Genomic DNA, 12,541 nt, shown 5'->3' on the forward strand with positions numbered 1-12,541 from the left:
GTTTTTCTTTGCTAACAGGGAAGGTTTGGTGGGGAAAAGAGAGTACATAAGAAAGTTACTGTAATGTAAAAAAATCCTCAATGTCATCCATTTTTTTAATGGGGGTGGGGAGAATCCTCCAAATTGAATCAACATGGAAGCATGGATCTGGAGCTGGAAGAGACCTCATCACCATCTGCCCCCTCATTTTTCAGATGAGGCTCAGTGTCATCTAGTAAAAACAAGTGACTTCAGTGCAAAAGTGGGGGCAGGAAAAGACGGTGACAAAAATGTTGAAAAAAGTAATCATCCAGCTTCTGCATAAAGCCCTCCAAAGAGGCAAGCCCACCACTTCCAGAGATAACCTATTTAATTTTTCTACAGCTCTGGAAAATTGGGAAGTTTTTTGTGACATCAAGCCTAAATCTGGCTCTTTGCAACTTTGCAATTGGTTGTTCCTGGTCCTGTAGGATGGGGCCAAACAGAATAAGTTTAGTACTTCTTGCATATGAGTGCCCTTCAAATGCCTGGACATGGCAATCTTGTCTCTCCACTGTCATTTTTTTGTCCCCCCAAGATTCTACTATTCTTTCAATACCTTATGCAACCCCCAGCAAATTCACAAGTGGATCAGCCACCAAACTGGTTAAGTAAAATCCAAGATCTCAACTGACTACACATGAAGCCTCACACTTTTGTAGCTTTTTTTTAACTTTTTTTTTTTGGCTAGCCAATAGGATTAAATGACTTGTCCAAGGTCACACAGCTAGTGAGTGTTATGCGTCTGAGGCCAGATTTGAACTCAGGTCCTCCTGAATCCAGGGCCAATGCTCTATCCACTGCGCCACCTGGTTGCCCCTATGTAGCTTTTCATTTATTAAAAAATGGTGAAAGCCTCATCAATTGGTGCCAATGTCGTCCAATGCTTTTGGACAATCAATCTGAGTCTTGTCATTTAAAGTCGTCATCACTGACTTGTATGAACTGAGGCAGAGTGAAGTGAGAAGAACCAGACGTGCAGTAACCATATCATAAAGACAAAAGACAGCTTTGAAAGAGTTGAGAACTCTGATCAATGCAATGATCAACCCTGTCTCCAGAGGATGGATGATGAAGCACGTTACCTCTGCCTTTTGATAGAGGCGGGGATGGACTCAAGGTGAAGAATGAGACATTTCCAAGGCCATTCTCCACACAGCCGTCAAATGGATCTTCCTGAGGCCTGACCATGTCACACCCCTACTCAGTAAACTCCAGGGGCTCCCTATCACTTCCAAGACCAAACACAAAACCCTCTGGCATTTGAAGCCCTGACCCCTTTCTGCCCTTTCAGTCCTCTTATACTTTCCTCCCACTCATTCCCTTTTCCCAAACTCTGAACAAACTCATTGATCCAGCGACGTGGCCCTCCTGGCTGGTCTTTGAACAAGATTCTCCACTTCCCAACTCTGGGCATTTTCACCGGCCGTTCCCCGTACCTCCTCACTTCTGGCTTCCCTTCACGACTCATCTAAAACCTCACCTTCCACAAGGAGCCTTCCCTAATCCCTCTAACTCTTGTGCCCTCACTCCACTGACTATGTCCAATGTCACCTGCACAGATGTTGTTTGTACATAGCTCTTAGCATGTTGTCTCCCCATTAGATCGTGAGCTCCTTTAGAGGAGGGACTGATGGTCTTTTGCCTTTCTTTGTATCCCCAGAGCTTAGCCAAGTACCTGGCACATAGTAGGCACTTAATAAACATTCACTGACTGACTGATTGCTGAGTGTCTACCTCACTAGGTCATCGTGGGGATCCAATGAAGGGGGTACAGCATCGTGGCTATAGTCCACACATGGAGTATAACAATCAGCTCTACCTCCATGGATCACCAGCCCAAAGTTCTCTGCCACCTTTCTCTTCTCTGGGTCCTCCTGGATGTCATTACCTAAGTTATGTTCCTGCTATTCGATGCTACTGCCCTCCCTTTTGCTTTCCCCTATATCTCCACTCACTAAAATGCCATCTCTCATTCAAGGTCTTTATCCCAAGCTCTCTCCTCCCCAAAGTCTTCTTTGATCACCCCAACCTATCTTCAGAACTTCTTCTACTCCTTTTTTAAAAATCATATAGCACTGATTACATTCCACCCATAATTTAATCATTTGTGTAAACGTCTTAACTCTTTGACCTGATTATTGGCTCTCTGAAGAAAGGACTAGGTCTTATCTAGGACTAGGATGAAGATCCTTCATAGCTCCTACCACACAGCCCTGCACATTGTAGGTGCAAAGCAAAATGGTGAATTAATGAACGGCTTATGTTTATTTTAACCTAATTTTAAATGTACTTCAGGGGAAAACCAGGCACCTATGAATGTGATTCAAGGAGTTTCAGTTTTCCCATGGAGAAGAAGGGATGAGAACCAAGAGACATTCCCTAATAGGTAAGTGATTAAAGGAATGCTCAAAAAGTCCTTCAAGAAAAAAATACAAATTATTAACTACCATTGAAAGATTGCTCCCATATCACTAAAAATAAACTGCCCAGAAGCAAGGCCTCAGACGACACGCTTCCTTTGGGGCTCAGATGTGCTCCCGTAACACTCTGCTGCAAGATAAGCCATTCGGGGTTAGGAATGAATGGTTGTGTTTGATTGCAAACACGGAGTCAGAGTTCAGGTCGTGCTTACAGGAGGGAGGCCAGGCTGCTAAGGTCCCTGAGGGACAGTCTGGGGGACTGAGAGAAATCAGGTGGCGCTCCAGCAATGGTTCCTCTGAACTAACACCGTGCCAAAGGGGCAGATCCCAAAGATAAAAAGCCTACAGATCAAGAGAGCGAGAAGGAACCTTGGAGACTATCCAGGCTCGGATTCTCATTTTACAAGGTGGGAAACTGAGTCCCAGAGAGGAGAAAGGCCTCATTCAAGATCACACAGGGAGCTAGGGGCAGGAAGAAGCAGAACTCAGACCCAGTCCTCCTGAGCTCGGTGCACCTGGCAGGGGCAGGCACGCGTCTTCCTGGGGGTCCTGGTCACACCACAGGCTTACACACTCATCAGTTCTTCAGCCTCACCCTTATAAAGTTCTAAGATTCAAGATCCAGAGCTGGGAGGGACCTCAGAGGTAACTGAGTCCAACTCCTTCCCCCCATCTTACAGATGAGGAAACTGAGGCTCACCCAGGAAGTGGGAGAACCTGGGTGTGAACCTAGATCCTCTGGCTCTGATGCCGGCGCCTCCCCCTGTCCCACGCCGCCTTCACTAACCTTTCCAGAACAACAAGGATAAGAGAACCAGGTTTCTGAGTGCCGGCGGCTGTTTGGCCAGCTCAGATCCAGCGGATCAGGAAACTCTATCCAGAGCGCCCTCGAAATCCTGCAGACATTTCCTGCAGAGCCTAGCCCCCGTCATGCCCAGGCAGGGTCCAAGGAAAGGGCTGATAGCCCGAGAAGAAGAGAGGCTGGCAAGGGTCCGTCCACAAAAGGCTCAGACACAAGACGCCCACCTCTGTGGTGCAGGTGGTGCAGTAGGTGTAAGCCCTACGCTGGTTACCGCAGCCAGCTCAGATTTCAGGAAGGGTAGAAGCAGGGGAGCAGAGGAGAAGCACGAGATAGCACTCTCTCTGTCACAGGACCAGAGATTTGGGGAGGTCCTCCAGTCTCCTTCATTTTACAGAGGAGGAAACTGAGGCCCAGAGAAGGGAGGTGACTTGCCAGGATCACACAGCAAGGAAGGCTCTGAAGCAATATTTAGAATCAGATTTTCCTGAGCCCACTATAGCACCTGGCTGTATAGGACATTCTGCCCAAACTCTCAGTCAAGTAGGGAGGTAGGGAGGCTGTCAAAAATACAGAAGGATATGCACCAAATGGTATAGCACCTAAATTTCTGAAAAAATTGAATGAGTTACAGGAGGAAATGGGACTTCAACTTTCCCCTCTCAGAACTAGATAAATTTAATAAAAAAATAATCAAGAAAGAAGTTAAGGAGGTGAATAAAACTGTGGAAAAGTTAGATATGATAGATCTCTACAGAAAATTGGATGGGAATAGAAAGAAATATGCCTTTTCTCTGCAGTACAGGGCACCTACACAAAAATTGGCCATGTATTAGGACATAAAAACCTCACAACCAAATGAAGAAAAGCAGAAATATTAAATGCATCCTTTTCAGATCATAATGCAATAAAAATTATATTCAATAATGGGCAATGGAAAAATAGATTAAAAATTAATTGGAAACTAAATAATCTAATCCTAAAAAATAAATGTGTTAAAGAACAAATCGTAGAAACAACTGATAATTTCATTAAAGAAAATGATAACAATGAGACAACATACTAAAATCTATGGGATGCAGCCAGAGTGGTCCTTAGGGGAAAATTTATACCTGTAATTGCTTACATCAATAAAATAGAGAAGGAGCAAATCAATGAACTGGGTGTGCAACTAAAAAAACTAGAAAAAGAATAAATTAAAGATCCCTAATTAAACACCAAATTGGAAATACTGAAAATCAGAGGAGAGATTAATAAAACTGAAAGTAAGAAAACCATTGAACTAAGGAATAAAACTAGAAGCTGGTTTTATGAAAGAAAAAAAAACAATAAAACAGATAGACCATTGGTTAATTTGATTAAGAAAAGGAAAGAAGAAAACCAAATTACTAATATCAAAAATGAAAAAGGTGAATTCACTACCAATGAAGAGGAAATTAAGACAACTATTAGGAGATATTTTGCCCAATTATATGCCAATAAATTTGACAATCTAAATGAAATGGATGAATATCTACAAAAATATAAATTACCCAGATTAACAGAAGAAACAGAATACTTAAATAAACCAATCTTAGAAAAAGAAATTAAACAAACCATCAAAGAACTTCTGAAGAAAAAATCTCCAGGGTCAGATGGATTCACAAGCAAATTTTATCAAACATTTAAAGAACAATTAATCCCAATGCTACATAAACTATTTGGAAAAAATAGGCAAAGAAGGAGTCCTACCAAATTCCTTTCACAACACAAATATCGTGCTGATACCTAAATCAGGAAGAGCCAATATAGAGAAAGAAAATGATAGACCAATTTCCCTAATGAATATTGATGCAAAAATTTGAAATAAAATACTAGCAAGGAGATCACAGAAATAAATCACAAAGCTCATACATTATGACCAGGTGGGATTTATAACAGGAATGCAAGGCTGGTTCAATGTTAGGAAAACTATCTGCATAACTGACCATATCAATAACAAAACCAACAGAAACCATATGATTATCTCAACATATGCAGAAAAAGCCTTTGACAAAATACAACACCCATTCCTATTAAAAACACTAGAGTGCATAGGAATAAATGGAGCTTACCTTAAAATGATAAGCAATATTTATCTAAAACTATCAGCAAGCATTATCTGTAATGGGGATAAGCTAGAAACTTTCCCAATACAATCGGGATGAAGCAAGGATGCCCATTACCACCTCTATCATTCAATATTGTACTAGAAATGTTAGCTACAGCAACAAGAAAAGAAAAAGAAATTGAAGGAATTAGAATAAGCAATGAGGAAACAAAACTATCACTCTTTGCAGATGATATGATGGTATACTTAGAGAATCCTAGAGAATCAGCTAAAAAACTAGTTGAAATAATTAACAACTACAGCAAAGTCACAGCATACAAAATAAACCCACACAAATCATCAGCATTTCTATATATTACAAACAAAATCCAGCAGCAAGAGGTAGAAAGAGAAATTCCATTTAAAGTAACTGTAGACAATATAAAATACCTGGGAGTCTATCCGCCAAGACAAATCCAGGAACTATATGAACACAATTACAAAACACTTTTCACACAAATAAAGTCAGATCTGAACAACTGGAAAAATATTAATTGCTTATAGGTAGGCCAAATCAATACAATAAAACATGACAATTCTACCTAAATTAATCTATTTATTCAGTGCCATACCAATCAAACTACCAAAAAAAGTATCTTATAGAGCTAGAGAAAATAATAAGGAAATTCACCTGGAAAAACAAAAGGTCAAGGATATCAAGGCATTCAATGAAAAAAAATGTGAAGGAAAAGGGGTCTAGCTGTACAAGATCTAAAATTGTATTATCAAGCAGTAATTATCAAAACAATCTGGTACTACCTAAGAAATAGAGTGGGTAGATCAATGGAATAGATTAGGTACAGATTACATTATAGTAAATGACCATAGTAATCTAGCATATGATAAACCCAAAGATCTAAGCCTTTGGAACAAAAATTCAGTATTTGACAAAAACTGTGGGGAAAATTAGAAAACATTATGACAAAAACTAGGTGTAGGGGCAGCTAGGTGGCGCACTGGATAGAGCTCCAGCCTTGGAGTAAGGGGGACCTGAGTTCAAATCCGGCCTGAGACACTTGACACTTACTAGCTGTGTGACCCTGGGTAAGTCACTTAACTCTAACTGCCTCACCAAAAAGCAAAAAAAAAAAAAAAAAAAAAAGAAACTTGGTATAGACCAACATCTCACACCATATACCAAAATAAGGTCAAAATGGGTACATGATTTACACATAAATGGTGATACCATAAGCAAATTAGGAGAGCATGGAATAGTTTATTTATCAGATCTATAGGTAAGGGAAGAATTTAAAAGGAAGGAAAATATAAAGAGTATTACAAAATGTAAAACAGATAATTTTGATTATATAAAATTTTAAAACTTTTACACAAATAAAACCAGTGTAACCAAAATTAAAAGGAAAACAGAAAATTGGGGAGGGGGGGAGTTTGCAACAAGTATCTCTGATAAAGGCCTCATTTCTCAAATATATAGAGAACTGAGTCTAATTTATAAAAATGCAAGTCATTACCCAACTGATAAATGGTCAAAGGATATGAACAGGCAGTTTTCAGACAATGAAATCAAGCTACCCATAGTCATATGAAAAAATACTCTAAATCACTACTGATCAGCGAAATGAAAATTAAAACAACTCTGAGGTACCTCTCATACCCATCAGATTGGCTAATATAGCAGAAAAGTAAAATGTTGAACGTTGGAGTGGATGCAGGAAAACTGGGACACTAGTGGACTGTTAGTGGAGCTGTGAACTGATCCAAGCATTCTGAGGAACAATTTGGAACTATGCCCAAAGGGCTATCAAACTCTGCATACCCTTATTTTTTTGTTTGCTTTGCTAGGCAATGGGGTTACTTGCCCTAGGTCACAAAGTGTCAAGTGTCCGAGGCTGGATTTGAACTCAGGTGCTCCTGACTCCAGGGCCGGTGCTCTATCCATTGCACCACCTAGCTGCCCCTCTGCATACCCTTTAACCCAGTAATTATCACCACTATGTTTGTATCTCAAAGAGATCAAAGAAAAGGGGAAAGGACCAACATGTACAAAAATATTTATAGCAGCTATTTTTGTGGTGGCTAAGAACTGGAAATTGAGGGGATGCTCATCAATTGGGGAATGGCTGAACAAGCTGTAGTATTTGATTGTGACAGATTATTATTGTGCTATTAGGAATGACAAGTAGCATGCTTCCAGAAAAACCTGGAAAGACTTACATGAACTGATGCAAAGTGAAGTGAGCAGAACCAGGAGAAAGTGGTACCCAGTAACAGCAATACTGTACGATGAAGAACTGTGAATGACTTAGTCATTTTCAGCAATACAATGATCCAAGACAATCCCAAAGAACTAATGATGAAGCATACTGTCTCCAGAAAAAGAACTGATATTGTCTGAATACAGACTGAAGCATGCTATTTTTCAATCATGTCAGACTCTCCGTGACCCCATTTGGGGTTTTGTTGGGAAAGATACTGGAGTGGTTTGCCATTTCTACCTCCAGCTCATTTTGCAGATGAAGCCAACAGGGCTAAGTGACTTGCCCAGGGTCACACAGCTAGTAAATGTCTGAGGGCAGATTTGAACTCATGAAGATGAGTCTTCCTGACTCTCAGCTGAGTGCTCTACGTACTATGGCGCCACCTAGCCGCCCAACTTTTACTTCCTTCCTAATAATTAGAGCTGTCCAACACTCTCAAAGGCTGCCTCGGGCAGCAGGAGTATCCCCCCTTAGAAATCTCGGAGGCAAGGTGAGATGACCATTTCCAGGAAGTGTTGGAGCAGATGTCTGCGGTTAGGGATGGGCTAGACTGGACGTCATCCAAGATTCTCCCATTCTGTGATTTTTAGGTCTGAACCCCAAAGGCTATTGAGAGCACCTGGAGAGATCCTCAATCTCCCTAGGAGGGCAGGGGCAAAAGGAAACAAAAAAGAGGAGGAGAGAGAGCCCCCTCAGAGAGAGGAAGGCTGGGGGACATGGAAGAGTGGCAGGGCAGGCAGACATGGCCACTGACAGCTGGGAAAGAAGATGCTCTGGGGCCGTGCTCCTTGACAATTTAAAAGGTGTCAGCCTGGTCTTTGGGAAGGAATTCTGTGTCACCATAACTCTTCTTTTTCATCTAGACCTTCCTGCCCCTACCCCATCCCAAACAGCTGCAAGCACGACTGCTCCGGGGAAGGAACACAGAGAATGGGAGGGAGGGGCAGGGAGACGACACCTCCATAGCAATGGGCAGCAGCAGAGGCAAGGGAAGCGAAGGCCAGGCCCCGGAACAAGGGAGGTGAGAGAAGGGAGCCTAGGGCTCGTGACTATAAGGAATGAGGGGCTGTCTGACCCAGGACTGGAGGAGAGGAGAGGCAGGGAACAGGGCCAGTGGAGGCCAACGAGGGTTCCTGGGACACACAGACGCTGAACCTCCACTGTAGCCCCAGCCTGCCCCAGGGCACCCCAGCTTCATCCCTCACCTGGGAAAGGTCCCTGCAGCTGCTGTAGATTCCCCAGGATCTTCTGGCTCAGCAGGTGGATCAGCCGGGTCACAACCTATGAGTGTTGTGCACCAGAGGTCACATCAGGCAAAAGAATCCGCAGGCCCACATCTACTCTGGCCTGGAGCATCTCACTAGAGGACGCCAGGTAACTACAAGGAGCCTGGATCCCAGATCACCTGAGAAGTACCTGGAACCCCAATTCTCCACCTCATAATAACTAAGACCCCAAAGGCGCCATCCTCCACCCTGAGGGATCCCTGGAATCCCCATTCCCCACCCCTGGGTCCCTTCCTAGAGCCCCTATACCTGTGGGTACCTCCTCTTAATGTGGCTCAGGGTCCCCTCGGGCAACTTGGCAAGCTCTGTGTCCCGCACTGCATGCACTGTTGTGGCCCGGGGCTGCCGGGTCAGTGCCTCCACCTAAGTCCAACCGTGACAGGGGAGTAAGCTGCCTGCTCCCCAGTGGGCACAAGGCTGGAGGGCGCATGGGTTAGATCACTAGAGGCAGGGCCCAAGAGTTGGCAAGGGGGTTAGGGTGCTGGAAGAGGAAAGGCAAGCTGGGAAGTTAAAGCTGGAGGAAGCTCAAGGACAGGACAGGGACCCAGGATGGGAAACGGGGCATCTCCAGGGCCAGGCTTAGGCAGGGCTGGGTCCTGGACAGGTAACTCACCACCCCGATAAGATCCCCACGGCCGTATTCCCCGACCAATTCCTTCTTGCCACTGCCCCTCTGGATGACAGAGCGCAGGCGCCCATTGAGTACAATGTAGGTACAGTCTGAGCGGTCACCCTGTCTGGAGGATAGGGACACAGGGGATGGGGAAGATTAGAAAGTGTCTGGTTCTCCCCCACAGAACTTCAATGACATAACCAGGGTGGGGCTGGGAGAACACAGGCTCCAGGGATTCATGAAAGGGTGGAGGGAAGGGGAGAGGGACACACAAAGAACCATCCATCACAGGGTCCTTTGGGAAAAGTTGGGCTAATAAATAGCCTGAAACTGGAAACTGGGAGATCGGAGTTGAAGGATTCCAGGGTTTGGGGCTTCTAATTCGAGGGAATGTGGATGGGGCAGTGGTTCACAAGGCAGGAGGATATCTAGATTGAAGGTTCCAAGGTTTAGGTTCCATTACCTATAGAGGGCGCGTCCAGCCTCCACAGACGTCCAGTCAATTGCAAAATCCATCTGGCGTACAAACGGTGACATGCGGGCAGCCACGGTGTGGGCAGCGCTCAGGACCACGCTCGGCTGCTCCCGCATGATCCTGGGAGGGGAAGAGGAAACAGGGCAGCATGGAGACCCTGCTGGTCCCTCCTCACCTCTCCCTGAAGACTCCCCCAGCCCTGCTTGGCCAGCCTGGGTGTCCATACGCACTCATAGAAGCCCGACTTGGAAATACGCAGGAAAGTGCAGTCCCGCTGCGCCCGCAGGGTGAAGATGAGCGGCTCCCCCGTCAGCACGGCTAGCTGACCCACCAGCTCTCCAGGCTGGGCTACAAACAGACAGACGTCCTCTGCCTTGTCAATCATGCGCTGGTACACGTGCAAACAGCCCCAGAGCACAAAATGCAGGCTCGCATCCTAGGGGTAGGGCCAGCAGGGAGGGGGAGAAGGAGTTCGAGGTTGGAAAGATGCCTCCCTTTCGGGGGGCAGCTTCAACATGACTCTGAAAGGCCCTCGGGCTGAAGTGACCACTGACCTAAACACTTGGGAATGGGGGTGTGGCTGCGTGGCCATGACCACAGAGAAGGGTGAGAGGACCTGAAAGGCAGCTGGCTGCGGATCTGAAGTCAAGAGGCCCAGGCTCAAATCCCAATTCTACTAGAACAAATTTCTTCACCTTTCTGGGCCTCAGTCTCCTCATTTGTAAAATGAGAGGGTTAGACTGGATGATACCTTTGGTTCCTGCCAACTCTAAAACTGCTCTTCAGACTGAGCCGTGCCCATCAAATCTCCCTCAAAACAAAGTATCAACTGATAGAAAAAGATGGGAATGAAGAAGATATCAGGTCTAGGACGGAAAGAAGGGCCCATCTTTTTGGAGTAGGGACAAGACCAGGCAAAAAGCTAGAGGTAAACCAGTTCTCCTGGAGAGAGACAAGATGGCAGCCCTCTCAGTGGGGCCCCTTGAAGCTGAGTCTAGGTCACTTTCCTGCTGACAGAGAAAGAAGGAAGAAGGAAGAAGGGAATTAGTGCTAAGAACCAGAAAATGATCGAGAACAAATTTTCTTAAAGACCCAGAAAAAAGAACCAGGACACAGAAAGGAACTATGTTTGCACCAGAAAGAAAACAGGTAGCATACAGCATAGATTTTGCTAAGGTTAGAAATAATAATAATAATATTAAATAATAATAACCAGGACCTACATTTACAAAAACACTTTACATATATAACTTCATCTGAGTCTCACAACATTGTAAAGTAGGTATTATGTCCCTAAAAGATGGGGAAACTGAGGCTGACGGGTGATGACTCGCCCAGCACCATACAACTAGTAAGTGTCTGAGACAGGATTTGAATCCAGATTTTCCTGACTCCAAGGCCAGTATTCCATCCCCTATGACACCTAGCCGCCAGAGGAAGTGCAGTGAGAGGTGATCAGTGAAAGCAGCCTAAAACCAATGATGTGGGAGGACACTAAGGTTCCTCAAGGGGGTAGAGTGGAAAGAGTGCTATGTCTGAAGTTAAAGGACCTGGGTTCAAATCCTCGTTCAACCACTTGCTGCCTATGTGACTTTAGGTGAGTTCTTTAACCTCTCCAGGACTCAGTCTTAACATCTGTAAAATGAAGGAGATGAAGTAGAAAACCCCTCAAGTCCCTCTCTAGTCTTAAATCAAATGATCCTAAGGTGAAGACAGATGCCTAGTGAATGCCAACAGGGCTGAAACCAGTGGGAAGACCTGGGCCAGAGGCAGGGATCGACAGGAGCTGGCCATGACTAGGGCTAGGGCCAAGAAGAGCCAACAAGAGGCTAAGGGGAGGTCAGGATGGGGACGTGAGCAGGATGGGCCCGAGCTGCCAGAGAACCAAGGTGCACTAACAGAAAAAGCAGAATCCCATGTTGGCCACTCAATGACATTTCCTCTGCTGGTTATGCCTGTCCCCTGGCTTATGCTGAGGGCCACTGAAGCCCCAACAAGACCGCCTGTGAGGCCTTCAGCACCACAGAAGGGACAGTGAGCTCCTCCTACCAATTCTTCCTGGTAAGAGAGAGAGAGAGCAGATGCCCCCCTCCCGAGCACTGAGAGGGCCAACCAAGAAGCTGCCTAGCACCCAAGGCAGTTCATTCCACTGCAGAATGGCTCTAATTGTTGGGAAACTGATTCTCCTGTGAAAGGTGGAATCAGGTAATGGAAAGACCTCAAGACATCGAATCAGGAAAGACCTGGGTCTGAATCTCACCTCTGACAGGAGCAATGTAACATGGACAACTCAATTACCTCCTCTAAACTGATTTTCTTATCTACAAAATGGGCATAATACTATCTATAGTATTTACCTCACAGAGCTATGAGGAGTAAATAGGATAACATATAGAGATTTGCAAACCTTAAAGCACTATTAAAAGCATAGCTATAATTTTTTTTTTTAATTCAGCAGATATCTGTCTTCCTGTAACTTCTACCCATTGGTCCCAAGTGATAGCGAGAACAAATTGAATTCTTCTCCTACATGGAAATCCTTTAGATTTGAGTTATAGTTTTCAAATCCAACGGTCTTCT

The 12,541-nt window shown here is 44.6% G+C and overlaps 1 protein-coding gene across 8 annotated transcripts in view; it reads right to left on the bottom strand.

Annotated features, from left to right (window-relative positions):
- Positions 1-12,541, bottom strand: part of PNPLA6 (patatin like phospholipase domain containing 6) — a 39,563-nt gene that overhangs the window by 11,374 nt on the left and 15,648 nt on the right. For all 8 annotated transcript variants that reach the window (XR_003567506.1, XM_027844098.1, XM_027844095.1 and 5 more), the window contains 5 exons: positions 10,192-10,397; positions 9,950-10,081; positions 9,487-9,610; positions 9,123-9,236; positions 8,793-8,868 (listed from right to left, as the gene is read on the bottom strand). Coding sequence is in view for 7 of the 8 variants with exons in the window: in XM_027844098.1 (XP_027699899.1) it covers positions 8,793-8,868; positions 9,123-9,236; positions 9,487-9,610; positions 9,950-10,081; positions 10,192-10,397 (652 nt within the window). In the remaining variant the exon portion in view is untranslated. The remainder of the gene's footprint in view (positions 1-8,792; positions 8,869-9,122; positions 9,237-9,486; positions 9,611-9,949; positions 10,082-10,191; positions 10,398-12,541) is intronic.

The sequence above is a fragment of the Vombatus ursinus genome, unplaced genomic scaffold (assembly GCF_900497805.2).
Source record: "Vombatus ursinus unplaced genomic scaffold, bare-nosed wombat genome assembly UNPS02014935.1, whole genome shotgun sequence".
Classification (NCBI taxonomy): Eukaryota; Metazoa; Chordata; class Mammalia; order Diprotodontia; family Vombatidae; genus Vombatus; species Vombatus ursinus.